Below are 15,419 nucleotides of genomic sequence, written 5' to 3'. Positions count from 1 at the left end.
GTCCAGGTTTGGGCTTCTAGCATAGCCTGAGAAAATAGAGATTATAGTAAGATTTGATTATTAGCACTAGTAACCAAATGTCCCAAAAGTCCAAAAGTTTTACCTTGCTTGCTACACTCCTGGTCTGAGCAATTAACTCTCTGATCCGCTGAATGCTGGAAGAAATATTGTTTGCTGGTGCCTTCTGTTCTACTTTTCGCAGTTTGTCCAGGAGTTGAGGGAAAACTTCTGTAAGTTTCTGCACTGCAGTTAGAAAAGAAGAGAGAGCTTAGAGGTTTGTTTTTTTGTTTTTTTTTTTTCCTCTTTGAAAGGCTGGTTTTGCATCAGGAATATTCCACCCTATCCTCTTAGGTTAGCTCACCTGTCTCCTTCTGCTTTCTGACCAAGTCATAACTATGATGTGTGAGTCATGGTGATTTCAGAAAGGATAGTGACTTCTAAGAATCCAGTATTGCTAAAGTTTTTGGAAATAAGTTTGCACAAGGGACACTGTGTTTTCTTAAGACTCATAGGTAATACTGTGGTGTGTTACCTCTGTTATTTTTTCCTCATGGAACTGTGCAAACATTAATAGTTTTAACCTTTTAATCTTCCTTCAAGACAAATGAATGTTAAGCCTAATTTTACAGCTACAGCAATTGGAGTAGAAGGATTGCTTCTTCTGCATCTCACTGGATATCTGTGGCTGACCTGGGAACTACATCTAAGAGTTATGGTTCATGAGCTCTTCAAATTCACTGTAGGGGAGATGTATGAGCTGTTTTCCTCAACTTTCAGCTGAAAAAGATTTTCTCAGCATTTTTTTTTTTTTTTTAGCCAGCGGTCACCACCCAGATAGCAGCAGTGACTGCACAGGAGATGTGTTTGCTTGTGGCTCAGAGTCCACTCTCATGACAAAAACACTGCCAATTTCAAGCTGTGGTAACTGGCCTGTGGTGGACAATAGAAGGCCTTAGATGATGATGATGGTGTATGTGCACCTGAACTGTGCTTAGTGCCTGCCCCAGCCCTTGTGATTGGTAACCTTGTTAATTTTCCTGCCTGCATCTGCCAGGGGTTGTGAATTAGAGTCCTGGACCTTTGATCTTTTGCTGCTGTGTCTTCTGGTGGTACCTGTGCAAGTGTCATTGTTATCGAAGGGAAATGCAGGGGCTCTGTCGTGTTCAAAGTGAGAAAAGTCCTTTCCCAGGAAGATAAGCAGAAAAATTTTCAAGAAGAAAAAATAACTACCCCTAATTATAATCCAATTTCATCACATCAGATTCCAATGACATGCTGCCCTTTGAAGGATATTTACACATCACATCATTTTTCATCTTTAATTAAATGTAGGTACAAGTAGCTGAGTATAATGAAATTTTAGATTTCAGCTGCAAGGCTACATGCATATAAGAAAGATCCAGCATTCAGAGTTAATTTTAATGGCATGGATTCACTGTAAAGGTTAAGACCAGATTTTTAGGGTTTGAAGTAATATTTTAGGGGTTGTCAACTTACATCCATGTGCTCTTGTGTTCTTCCTGACATGTTTTTACCTTTGTCTGAGACTCACAGAAGGGCTTGTGCTGGAAGGGACCTTAAAGATCACCTAGTTCCAAGCCCCCTGCTGTGGGCAGGGACACCTTGCACTGGTCCCCATTTTGAGAGCCCTCCCCAACCTGGCCTTGAGTATTTCTGCATGAAGACTGCAGAGAGGCAGGTAAAGGAGGTAATCATCAGATATAGGAGACTGTATAAAAAATGGGATGAGGAGTAGACTCCAATCACTTTTCTGTGCTTCCAGTCTGGATTGAGTAAGCCTCAGCCTCATTCATATCAACCCAGAATATAAGAAGGCTCCATGGATTCCTACAAGTCTGCTTGGTTTTGGATAGACTGAAAAATCTGTATTTGCCAGTCCTGTCCTGTCTCTGCATGGCTGTTTTCATCTGTGTTTTACTTTCCAAGTTCAGTTGAGGAGTGGGCCATATAGAACTTTAGACCTTCCAGTTTTTCCCATTTAGTCCTGAAAGGCCTTGTGTAGTGGGAGTTACTAATCAGCTATTCTGCATGAAAACTTCACTTTACAGAAAGTAAAGTTTACTGTACATTAAAATATCATAATTTTAATGAATCCTCAAAGAATTACAGTAAATTTTGGATATAATGGTGAATTCCAAAATGTGTTAAATTTTCTACTTAAAAAAACCCAAGTCAGTTTATAGGAAGTTTTCTTTACCTTTCTCCATTTTTAAGGCAAAAATACTTCAATCTCAGAAAATGATTTAGCAAATTGCAGCCACTTTTTTTCTTTTTTTTTTTTTTTTTAATAATCTGCAACTGAATTGGAATTGTGTTTGATTCAATATTTTAAAACCTGGATTTTCTGTTTGAAATTTGATGTATTAAACTTGAAATGCTACTATAGCAAGAAAACACAAAACTAACATCTGTAACTACTAGAACTATTGTGAAATCTCAATATAAATCTCTTCGTCTTGGCCTTTATAATGGCATTCTTAAACAGAAGAACACTGATTTTGATTTATGTCTTTGAGATGAAAGTGAGAGTGGAAAAGAAAATTAGTCCTACCCAGTGATAAAATATGAAAAAGAGTAGAAGGGAAATTGTAAAGGAGGAAACACCCTGACTGTAACCTTCCAGACACTTTCCCCTTTCATGTTTTCCTTCCCAAACTGTCTGCCAGCCTCTCTGCTGAAGCTCACCAGTTCCCTGCACAATGGCAACATGGACTATTCCCAGACAAACTACACAGCCAAGACATGCTCTCACCCCCACAAGCACCAAGTTCAAGCTTTATTCAAGGGCAGTGCAGACATGCCAGCTTAGAGGTTTCAGCTGCTCTGGTAGTGTTATTGGCATGGAGATAAGGTGTTTTGGTGTTCCAGGCACCTGTCTGAACATTTGTTGTGACGTTCCTTTGGACTTTGATGGACATTCCTCCTGTCAGATCAACCTCTCCTGGCAGAATACACAGCTTATCTGGGAATGCTCCACCATGCCTGGCATGTCTACATCTGTCTTCCTGGGCTGTGAATCACAGTCACATCTGTCTGGAGCACTAACTGTGCCAGCCTCCTGTGTAGCACTGATGTCCCTTCTCAGCTATTTCCACCCGATCTTTCTGGCAAAAAACACCTCGTCATACCTTTAAGCAAACAAATCAAATGCCTTCAGAACAAAAATGCCATGGAAAAGCTTCCTCCACAAATGTACTAGGGCACACTTTGCTGTAGGCTGCATATTAGCATCTTTCCAGCAGTTAGTTTGTGCTCAGAAGGCCCTCCAGGAGCTCAAATATGTATTTGAACAAGTATTTTCAAGGTGACTCCCTACCTGCAAGCCCACCATCACAGGGAAGGCATTTTTTCCAGGCACATCACATAGAAGCTGTTCTTGTTCCTTTTTGGGAACATACCAAGGGAAAGCTGGGCCATTTTAACTCTTTTCACAGTGCACCTCAAATGCTGCTGGAAATATTTCCTCCAGTACAAGAGCTAATATGAGCAGATTTTTTTGAATCCTGAATGTCTGCTGGCATTTTGAGCATGAAGAGCCAAATGCAGTCTGTGTTGCTGCTCTACCTATTAAGCTGGCAAAGGTAAATGTTAAATGTAAATCAAGTGTAAAGGTGAATAAAAACAGAAAGCTTCATGTGTAAGCTACAGCACACTGTTTCTCTTGGATGTTTCTCATCATACCATTCTCATCATTCCCTCCTGGGAGGCCAAGCAAGCATATCCATGTTTGCATTATTTTACATGGTAATTAGAACCCATAGCCTAAACTGTGCTTTGTGGTGATCAAAAACATTTTATAGCAATGCAATCCAATCCAAGTGCTGCTATATTAACTACACTCTTATGGAGCTCTGTGCAGTGACTAGCAGTGAGCTTACCCATTCCCAGAGGGAGAGGTTCACTGCTCCCTTTTGATGAAAAGTTCAGAGAAATCTGAGTTTCCTCCAGTTCTGGAGCCAGAAATTGGGACATTGAATAGCACTGAGTTTATTCTTGTGAAGAGTATCACTTCTATGGCAGTTCTTGGGAGCACTCATTTAACCAAAAATACTAGGGGTAAGGGTCTTATGGATCTTGGAATTCTGAAAATAACATGACTCTTGGGATTCCCCGGCTAAGAGGGAAGACTGTGACTTTGGAACACTAGAAGCAATGATTGGGTTGGGCTCATAACTCCGCTTACAGTAAAATGACACTTGAGTTGCAAACTTCCTGACAGAAGGAGAAGGGATTTAGGGCAGTAGATCTGAGATTCAGACTTTCTGGAGACAGAGACAATGAAATTATGGACTTTCTCTGGGACACTTTTAGGAGGCAAGACATCACTGAACAGGTCTGCAGGTGATAGTATCATCAAATGTGTGAAGGAAATTACTTGTTCTGCATTTCCAACCTCCCTTGCAATAAATATCTTAGGATTAGTGAGCCTTCTGGGCAGAGTCAAGAATACATGGAGCAATAAATAGTGCTGCTGTAATCAATTTTTTATTCCAACTATTTTAATTTCTAGATTGATTATTTTCTACCCCAATTGTTCTTTTTCTTCCTTCTACAGTGACTTCATTTCAGCTTTATCTTCACAACTCTTTTTCTACTCTTGCCTATCATTTCCATTTCAATTTTGTAGTCTGCCTTAGCTTTTCTTTTATCTTTATATTTGCCTTAAAATTTTCATAATAACTTTTCCAACGTTTCCTGTGTTTCCAATAATAAAAGTGGAATTAATGTGATGTTTACAAGCTTCTCCAGAAATCACCCTACTTAAATATTTTATTTCCTCCTTTATCCTCTTTGACCCCTTTGTTTAGACTACGAGCTAAGTGAGGGACTATTTCTTCATGTTTGTACTCCTGAGGACAAAAGGGCTCTGTTTTCAAATGCTTCTCAATGTTAAAAAACAGACAAACATAAAACCCTAAATCACCAACCATAATAGCAAGAAGTGTTTAAACAAGCTGTTTACCATGTGATCTTGGTACCCTGAAAAAATGAATTAGAAGTCAGTAAGTCCTCAGCACTTAAGTGTTTAAACAGTTTTTGGAAGTCCACTGAATATCCAGTGTTTTTAAAATATAGTCAAGACCTAGACAACTGCTAATTTTTGAAAATTTTCATGGAGGTAAAATGCTACAAGATTATATGCAATGAATATGCAATGTAAACAATTCATACAGTGTGTTATTGCTATGATTCCCCGATTTTTTGACACTGAGGAACGGCAAACTTCAGGCCACCATACCTGCATCCCCAGCTGAATGCACAGCACTGTCATATGCCTCTGAATTGTGCTGGAAGTCTTGCAGGTTTTGGGACCACAACTTCACATTCTCATCCATGGGGGTTGTAGCCTGTGTTACTGTTGTGGTAGCACTTACAGCCTCTGCAGTCTTCAGCTGAGCTTGCTCCAAACGCTCTCTGGCCTCCTCTACAGAACAAATAGGGAATGATAGGAAATTAACTCTTTCAAATATTCAGGTGTGTTTTGTGTCCGACCCTTCTCCACTCTCTGTCTTCCCCCTCCCTTTTCTCTTCTTCTCTCCAGTTTATATACACTGAGCATGATGTCAAATGGAATGGAATATTCTTTTGGTCACTTGGGGTCAGCTGTCCTGGCTCTGCTCCTTCTTAGCTTCCCATGCATCCCCAGTCTCCTCATCAGCGTGGCAGTATGAAAAGCAGAAAAGGCCTTGCCTCTGTGTAAACCCTGCTCAATAGCAACAAAAACATCTCTTTTATTATCAAAATTATCAAATCTGTGTTCAACACAAATCCAAAATACAGCCCCACGCTAGCAACTGTGAAAAAAATAACTCTACTGCAGCCAAGACCTGCACAAGGCTCAAGAAGAATGTTGATCATTTCAGTGACAAAACATTTAATTTCATTATGAAAGTGTTAGAGCTGGATATTTGATATCTAGGTTTGGTAGTGTCCACAGTGCTGAACTCCTAGTAGCTACTTCATATCCATATTCAAAGAAAAAAATGTGCTCTTGAATGTATGAATATAAAGCATCATAAAGATGAAGTTCCCCTTCTAACCTGTCTCTGCTGATTGCATTTTTGCGATGGCTCTCATCAGTTGGCTCCGCAGGGAACTCATTCTGGCAAAAGTGCCATTGACTTGCCAGCTGGTGTCTGCAATGGTGTAACTGCTGCCTGTGGGGAGAAAAGGGGAGGTACAGCTGAGGGGCATCAGAGTGGCATCTAAAAGGGTAAATTCGGTCCTGGGGAGGTATGTAGTTAGGCATTTAATACACTATATACAGTATGACATGGCCTCTTTTAATTTAGGACATACTTGCACTCCTGACTTTACATAATCTAAAGGAAAAACCAGCCCTGCAGCACCCCTGCTTGCCACAGGGTGTCTTCCAAAAATCTGGAGAGCTGTGTTTCAGTCAGTACTCTTTCTCCTTGCTTTACCCGAAGTGCTGAGAATAGCTGGAACTGGTACACAGGAATAGTTTTAAGGCACTCAAAAGGCCCTGAAAAATTTAAAAGATAAATCTGTAATTCTAAATCTTTCTTTCATTTGCAGTGAAGAAAGGCCGAACTACTTTAACATTTATTATTACCCTCCCTGGCTGAAATCCGGCTTTCTGAACATTTAAGCTGCTGTGATTTGGTTTTAATCAAACTCTTTAATTGAGTATATTTACCAGTGAACAACAGCTTGCAGGGTTCATATATTAAAACAGTAGTTGTAACTGAAATGGACTTTCCATGAATGAAATAAATTATCAGTATCTAGTGGGATGACAAAATATGAGCTATTCAAACTGTGCCCATGGGCCATTTCAAGTACTTTGTGTGGTAAATTAAATCAATAAGCTATTATACTTATTGATTGTAAGCTATTATAATCAATAAGTAGTTCTGCTTAGTGGTGTGCCTCTGAAATTTATTTTAATGTGCATAGCTATAAGCTGATTGGGAAAACAGAAAGGATGTATATTTACTGTCATGTGCTGTCCGTTGTAGCTGCATGGCTCGGATGAGAAGTTCTTCACTTTTACCTTTATGGTAAATGACCTGAGTATCAATTCCAACTGCAGCCTACAAGCATGTTCCAAAAAAGAAAGTCAGAATAATCCTCATCAAATATTCCACTTTATGGTGTTTAGTTGTGGACAATATTTTACCTGCATATAAATTCAACTGCAAAGTCACTGCAGTTTCATTTGCTGTGTTAACATTTAAGATTGGCAGTTGGATTGGAAAAAGGTCTGAAAAGCATAATTTTCTGTTTTAAGAAAGATTAGAGAAATGTATGGTTTTCCAAAAACACTACTGAGCAACAAAGATGGAGAAAATCCTCTTAATTTATCAGCCCCAGTTTAGTCAATGTGACTGAGTGCTGCATGTTATTTAGGCACTGTGACTGTTCATTTCTACTGTCATCTCAGATGATAAATGCTTTCACTTGATGGAGAGCTGCCTTGCAGTCTGCAGCAAGTATGGTGGGTACAGAGGGCTGGACTTGGAACCCCTTAGCTCTCTGGGGTTCAGACTCCTTTAATCTACCCAAATTCTCTTGTTATCCCACTAATAAATTGCTGGTAAATAGCATGTGTACAGATTGGTAACTATAGGCTTACCAAAACTTCATGTAAAGTATTTTTGAACAGTAAGACCAGAGACAAAATTAGCATCCTACTCCTTACACTGAGTATATGAGTGGGCTTTGTCCCATTTCAGCCTGATCTTCTGTGAGATGCAGTGATGTCTTGACCACATCTCAAGCCACTTGCTACATTCCTACTTTACTACCGAGTGAAGTAGGAGGACTCAAGCACTAAATGCCAGCTCAGGCTCCTACAGGAGCAGGGAGTTGTCTGTAATTTTACAGAAATGTCACAATGTGAGTGACAACACAGAGCAGCATCACCCTATGGGATAGGGACAGAAGAACCTCTCGTGTCTTTTCAAATACCAGGAGACCAGACTGGAAGAATAATTAGCTACACGGGATTTAATTCAGGAAATAATGAAAAAAAAGTGCAGTGAGAAGTTCAATGCTGCCAGTTAAGCTAAATTTGTTTTTTCTTTACACTTAGGTGCCTGAAGTCCCTGAGCATTGTAAAATAAAAGCTGGTGTTACGAAAATTACTTACATCCTTGACCCGGTTTGTTGTATTCAGTGCCAATGATGCAACTTTATTGGCTTCTTCAATATAACCAGCAATGTTCTCATACACATTTGAAGCATTGATTGCCCTTTGCACCAAACCATTTGAATCAACACCATACAAATTCCTGTTCAAAAGAGAGTAAAAGGTGAAAGAAACCAAACTGAATCAAAGTAGTTTCTGACTACATAATCACACACATAACTACTAAATTGAGTATATTTACCAGTGAACAACAGCGTGCAGGGTCATATATTAAAACAGTAGTTGTATCTGAAATGGACTTTCCATGAATGAAATAAACTACCAAGTACACATAAATGTACTTGGCCTAACTGGAATCCTCTTCATTGTGTTTGACCAATCTGAAGCAGGTGAAAACTGTGTATAGAAGACTCTTCCCTGCCAATTAGCTCTGAGAATTTTGCCTTTAACATTTATGTGAGCAGCAACAAATGACTGCTCAGCTTTTACCTTTTTTAAAAATCTAGATTAGATATTCCATAAATTAACAGGTCTATCAGTAATCCTTCTTTAGGAATAATTCCTACCCATGAATGGAAAGACTATGTGTGCCAGTGACCAGGATAGCTGTGTCACTGTCCTGTCCATGTTTTCCAAAGGTGAGTGGGAAAAGGGGGAGAATCAAATGAACAACTACCCCTAGTCATGAAAATTTGCAGGCAGATTTAAAAACTGAAAAAACCCTTTGATGGCATGGTTTTGATCTGTGTGTTAGGTGATAACTGATGATAACTGGTCATCATCAGGGGAGATTCCAGACTGAAGATAGTTCAGGACTCTACGTTCATCTGTTAAAATTTTTGAATAAATACTGTTTTTTAATGTTCTGGTGATATTCAGATTTCAAAGTATGTGTCAGAAATAGATTCTAAAAATAGATGTATTTGCACATGTCTGCATTCACTTCAAAGTGTTTGCACTCTGAGGAATTATTAAATTTCCAGATTCAGCGTTATTGCAAGACTTTTCTGCTAAATTCCCTTAAGGCAAAAAAAAAAAAAAAAAAAAAAAATTCCATCAAATAAAAGCTTAACAAGCTAATAAAGCAAACCTATAAAACCAAGATGTTTTGAAGACAGGCTAAATGTTTTAAAGGATTAAAGTTTCACTGCAGAACGATCTTCTCAACAAATAATAGAGTTAGCATTGTTTGATCTGGGTATTTTGTAATTACTTTTTTTTGCTTTTTGTGAAATTCCTAGTGTGTTTGACTTGATAATAATTTCAAAATTATTTTGGTAAGGGAGGAAGGCTAGCCATATGGGGTATTTTCTTTCTAGTCTGCTGTCCCCAGTTAGCTGATCTCAGACTGAACATATTGTTTGGTTTTTATGTTTCTGTAGTTTGTGTGTCATTATAGAACAGTTTCAGATGTCAGCTTTATACAATTGCATAAAAGAAAACCATCTGTTTTGGTTTTTTTTTCCTCTATTTTAATCTCCTATCTAGGGCATATGGATATTAAGAAACAACTGGTATTTAGATAATACACTTGAAGAGTAGTTGTAAGCTTATATTCCAAAAAGCATATGCCCATGATATGACTTAAGGTAGAATTTGGTGACATATTTTATTTAAGGATTCATTTACAGCAGTGATTTTTCCATGGATAGTCCCAACTGCAAATAAAACAATTATATCTAAAAGTGATTTTTTAGTAAATTGGTGCAATATTGATGCATTTAGTATCTTCCTGCAAAACAGAAAGACTCATTTTAAGTTTTTTATGTTACTGTGAGCCAGTTTCATTGGGACACAACCTACTAAGCATCAGAACTACTCCATCTGTAAAACTGTTCTTGGAATAAAATTATCTCAAAGCTCATTTTGTGCCCTGTAATGTTAAACATTTTTTAATGTAAATGAACTTACTGACATGAACAGTTTCTGCAGACCCCATTTAATCTTGCCTGTATTATTTCACTTTTCACTAATCCACCTTTCCTATTCTTTTGCTATAGGAAGACGAGAACATGCCCAATTAGACTAGAGAGAATGTCATGCAAGATACATATTTATTCTTTAAAAATTTTCATAGATTTTCCCTAGCTAAACTTCAGCTGTTCTCTGTGCAGCATGACAAGTCCTTCTACACGACTTAACACTGATTTGTTTAGTGCCTATTTATTGTTGTTGTGTTTCTGCTTGTCTTTTCAGCTGTTCAGTAAGTGGCACTTATATGACTCAGATTCTGCTGAAGTTAAATTTTACCCATCCAGCTCATCAGCAAGTCTTCTTAGGTTGTGTGCATGATGCATAGCCTTTTCTACCAAATCATCATCAAACAGGGACAGGTTGGCTATTTTTTCTTGCAGTTCCTTTTTTGCTCCATCTATTTCTGCATAGAACCCTGATGCATTCTGAAAAAAACAGGGAAGGAAGGAAAGAAGATGAAAATTACAAAAAATCAAGTCCGTATTTTGATTGTTTTATTTTACCCTTTATGTTATTACAATGTTCCTTTATTTCTGTTATAGTTGTTTTATTTTACATTTTTAAGAGAAAAAGAGGAAAGATCTAATGGTGAATGCTAGTATGGAGACAAATGCAGGAAGATGAAAATCAATGAAAATTTTAAAAATCACTTAAGAAAGCATTGGAGAGAGATGCATAAAATATTAAAAAAAGATGGCAAAAGTCTCACTATATGTCTTGTATGTTTGCTCCAGAATTGTGTCAATGACAAGTTTTTCAGAGTGAAGTCTCCTTTCTGCCTCCTTGCTCAGAGAGATTACTCATGCTAAGAACTCTTGGATTAGTCTAATTTGTAAATCAGCCCACCTAAATGCTACCTATATATGTACAGGCAAGGAGAATACATTGCCTTAGCCATGTTTCTTTCTTTTACTAAATACTTGTGGCCTGCATTCACCTTCTCCCCAGTACACAAGCTTGCCAAAGTGTTTGAGGATTATAAATGTGGCAAAATGTGAATATAAATGTGTTTCAAAACACATGAAAAAGCATGAAATACAGAGAGGGAAAAGGGATGAATAAGTGAAAGGTGAAAATACTTGTTGGTGATGTACAATGTTCGCCTGGTACTTCCTTGCCTGAAGTGTGAACATCTTCTGTGTGTGAACTTATTCACAGCAGTGAGGAAGCCAAAATGATAAACTGCAACAATTAGTTTTGCACAAAGCACCAGAGAAAAACCCCAACATAATGCTTGATCACAGGGATGGTTACAAAGTAAACTGTCTTTCTGTTTTCTCAAATTATTTTTTCCAAGAAAAATTAATGACTTTTGATACATGCTTTCATGTCAAGAAGTCGAATGAATGCTTGTGGGAAATTTTATTTTTTCTTCAATTATTTCAAAATTTAAAAATAAGTCATGAAGAAAGAAACCAGCTTTGGTAAATATTTTAGTTAGCATATTCCCAGTTTTATTTTCTTCATCTTTTCATAGAAAAGCCAAACCCCTAAAATTTATAAAAATTTCCTTCAGCACCAAGTCTGATTCAAAACAGTAGATAGTAGTCTATGGTTCCAGATAAGGATTTCTGTATGACAATCTGTTTATATATGTTTGGCACGACGCCTGGTTTTAATGCTGATATTTGGGATTTTTAGTGTTCTTCCATGTTCACTCATAGGTACTCGGGAAGGAATTTAGCATAAAATGCCGTCTTTTACCAGAACATCTTTTTGGCAGCTGCTTGTAATAAAATAATTGAGAACTCTACAGCAAAATGTTTCATTAAGATTTGCCTACTGTAATGTGTCCTTTTTTCTAGAATTAATTTTTTTTTTAGGCAGTAAATTCTAATAACAGAGCTTTTTATCCAAGAAAACTATCAAATTTTTCAGGGAATATTAACCAGTATTTCACTAAAGCAATATGAATGAGTTTTTCCATTAGTGATCTAAACATATGACTTCCAAAAATTAGGATGCATCATTTAAACAAGCCACCAAGGCACCTACCTTTATTACTTCGCCTAACTCAGAGTTGACCTTTTGTGGTCCTTCCAAAATAGTTGTGGCACTAAGCAGAGTGCTGTTCACTTCATTTATTTGCTCTTTTATCTTCTTATGTTGTTTCTAAAAAGAAAGCTCAAAACATAAATCACCTCCAATGCCATTTGTGCTCTGATAAAATACAGTGTTAACCATTTTTGTTAAATGTGCTAGAGTTAATTAAAAGATAGTGGTGAACTAAATAGATTTTAGATATATCTGAAGTCTGATTTTCCAAGACATGTCTAATTGCTACATATTATGATGTGATTTTTTTTTTTGTGAAAGAAATGTTGGTTTATTAAAAATATTAATTTTATTTTATATTACAGCCTAAGAAGATATTGGAATAAAGCACTATTCAGTGCACAGCAGAGACAAATTAAACATGGATTTTTCATAGTCATCTGGATACTATATTTTTCTGGAGTTTTTTTAAATCTCCAGTACAGACATCTCTTTTCCTTGCCACTAGTAAAGCCAATGTGAACAGTCTCTTTTGTACAGCATCTGCCTCCATTGTGCGGAATAATGGAGATCCAAATGGTTAAAAACAATGAACAAATGCCTGAACACACTTCAGGCTTTGCTTCATAACTGTGAGACAAGCTGCAGCTTGGCACTGTAATTATGAAACAATGGAATAACAGAAGGGGCTTTGTACTTAAGGATCTCAAGCTCTTGTGAAATGACTCCCTAGAGGAGCATGCCTGATTTCTCTATTGAATTCTTAGACCTTCCATATCAACATGAACTTCTGGCACAATTCAAGAACTCAAAACTCAGCCACTGATGTTATGAAACCCAGAGGTTGGCCTGAATTTGTGGGGTCATTCTTCAAATCACAAAATTGCTTGCTAACGCCCTCTCCTCCAGAATATAAAAAATTTCATCCATTGAAATGAAAACAGTTTGCTTTGAATGGTCCCTAATTGTTCTCTTTGTAGTTTTTTTTCCTTGCTGAAATAAAAAAATAGAAGTTTTGGGAGGGATATTCTGGTTTTGTGTTCCTTAAAAGAAATTTACAAAAATAGGGAAAAAGTCACAGAACTGCTGTGAAGAGAAAATATAGTTTCTTTTGTTTTGCTGATGGGTTGGGTACTTTTCTGGGATACGAAACCTGAAAATTCAGTTTTCTCATCAGCCACATGGGATTTGAACCTATGCCACCCTTACAGGCAAAGGTGCACCACTTCCAGGCTACAGGGGACAGGTCACCTCTGAGCTCTCATCCAGAGTGGCTACTTCGTTCAAAATCCTGAACTGCTCATTTGGGCAGGACACAGGGGAAAACTGTTGCAGCCTTATGGCTAGGCTAGCAGGTTCACCTAGCAAGTAGGAAACCTGATTTCAAGGTATCTGCTGTGGAGCAATTAGACAATGGATTTGTGCTTGAAGATTCAAGGAAAACTGTCTACTCCCCCTGAAAAAGTGGGGATGCATTCTGTTCAGAGAAAGTTTGGATCAGACAGTATGAATGTACTCAGCCCAGGGCACAGATGCAGTGCAGAATCTTTATATGTAATTGTTTTTTTAGAATATAATTAGTTTTATGAACATGAGGCCCCTCCAGATTATAAATCAGTACATAATCAGATGAAAAAATCCCACCACAATATTTATAGTAGCCATGCTACATGAAATCTCAAACTTCTTGGATTTTACTGTAACATGTCTTTCTAGTCTAGACATAAGTATCCATCCTTTCCTTGGTCTGATGAGGCATGACATGCCAAAGCTTCTCATTTACTGTCACTCCACAAATGGATAATAGTACCTTGTACTTCCACAAGTTGTTTCTTAGAACTGAAGAGTCAAACTCATCCTGCTGAGTGGTCCAAGAAATTCTTTTTTTGGTGTGGTGATTCCTGAATCTAAATTGTGTACAATCTAATGTTTTAAGCAATGGCAGAGATGGAGTGCTCACAGCCAACACTTATGACATACGTAGTATACAGTACCTCCTGCCTTTGGAGCCTGGCTGTGTTTTCCCTATTTATATCCTCTGTTTGTATGACATAGTCAAGTGCCTGGTGTAATGCCTCCTCCAGGTCTGACAGCTTCACATCCTGTTCGCTGAGCTGCTCCAGCACATCAGTTACCAGGGATCTGGTGTCATTGTACTTCTCATGAAATGCTTCAATTTGCTGTAGCACTGGGAGAAAAATAAGAGGCAAATAAATCCAAAGCTTGGATTTCTGATAAAACTTACCTATACAGCAATTTCTTTGCTGTTACTCAGGCAACAGTAAAACACATTTTGTAAACCTCACTTGAGGGATCATATACCTAGGTTTTAATTGTCCCTCCTCTTTTTAGAAGGAAAGATGCCTCTCATTTTACTATTTCAATTTAATCCTATTAATTCCCCCTCTGAAATACATTTTATTAAAAGAAACTAGGTCTGCTTTTCATTTGTTTTTCATTGTTAAACCTAGGCAGCCTGGAGAAGACAGTCTTTGTGCCTCATGTTCTGATTCATGTTCACTAAGCTGTGAGAATTAGGCTGCCACTCTTTGTCGTGCCAGAAGATCTTCTCTCTCTGCTGGTGTTTGCTGTCCTCATAGCAGAGTTGGCAGGGGAAAGACATTCACATGAGCAATTCCAGCCCTGCCATCAACCTACCTAAGCAGCTATTGTTGAGGTGCTGCAGTGCACAGGCACACACAGGCACACAAACACATTGACATTTTTCTCCCCATTCTGCCATGAGGAGCACCAAGCACCAGCAGGGATTTGTGGGAGGAATTTGGGAGCAGCAGCATCTCCAGCACACCAGCTGCTGCCTACCAAATGCCTGCTGGTCCTCCCCAGGCGCTCAGCAGTACACCCAGAGCTGCCCAGCACCTGCCAGCTGAGCAGCAGCATGTGGATGAAAGGAAAACTGACTTAAAACTCACACTCCTTTGCTGCATTTTCCTCCTCATCTGCAAGTTGCCTTTGATTAGTGAAAGGCTTTCGACGTTTGATCTCTTTTAACATCTCCTCAGCCACACTCCGCTTCTGGGCAATTTCTTCAGGGCTCAGTTCTTGTTGAATTGCATAGTATTTTGACTTGCTGTTGATTTCTGGGGGGAAAGGGGAACAGATGGTCGATTCAGTATGACTACAGAGAAATAAATACCATGGACTGCTTTTCCTTTTGTGAATTGTGATGATACTGATGGTAAAAGAAAGTTTTAATTATCTTCAACTCCATAGTAGATAATTATTATGTTTAATCCAGTCTTAAAATTAAACCTGTAAATAAATCACACTTTCTGTCATGTGTGGAGGTCTC

At 38.1% G+C, this 15,419-nt stretch overlaps 1 protein-coding gene across 3 annotated transcripts in view; it reads right to left on the bottom strand.

Annotated features, from left to right (window-relative positions):
* Positions 1-15,419, bottom strand: part of LAMA4 (laminin subunit alpha 4) — a 101,530-nt gene that overhangs the window by 34,506 nt on the left and 51,605 nt on the right. For all 3 annotated transcript variants that reach the window (XR_015772159.1, XM_005518284.3, XM_014263594.2), the window contains exons 10-18: positions 15,040-15,207; positions 14,101-14,294; positions 12,107-12,223; positions 10,388-10,536; positions 8,138-8,279; positions 6,983-7,079; positions 6,063-6,179; positions 5,261-5,446; positions 104-243 (exon numbers count right to left, since the gene is read on the bottom strand). Coding sequence is in view for 2 of the 3 variants with exons in the window: in XM_005518284.3 (XP_005518341.2) it covers positions 104-243; positions 5,261-5,446; positions 6,063-6,179; positions 6,983-7,079; positions 8,138-8,279; positions 10,388-10,536; positions 12,107-12,223; positions 14,101-14,294; positions 15,040-15,207 (1,310 nt within the window). In the remaining variant the exon portion in view is untranslated. The remainder of the gene's footprint in view (positions 1-103; positions 244-5,260; positions 5,447-6,062; positions 6,180-6,982; positions 7,080-8,137; positions 8,280-10,387; positions 10,537-12,106; positions 12,224-14,100; positions 14,295-15,039; positions 15,208-15,419) is intronic.

The sequence above is a fragment of the Pseudopodoces humilis genome, chromosome 3 (assembly GCF_049639895.1).
Source record: "Pseudopodoces humilis isolate 2021_Gansu_Grassland_sample_001 chromosome 3, ASM4963989v1, whole genome shotgun sequence".
Classification (NCBI taxonomy): domain Eukaryota; kingdom Metazoa; phylum Chordata; class Aves; order Passeriformes; family Paridae; genus Pseudopodoces; species Pseudopodoces humilis.
Note: the sequence above shows the minus strand (reverse complement) of the source record. Positions and strands in the feature narration are given on the sequence as shown.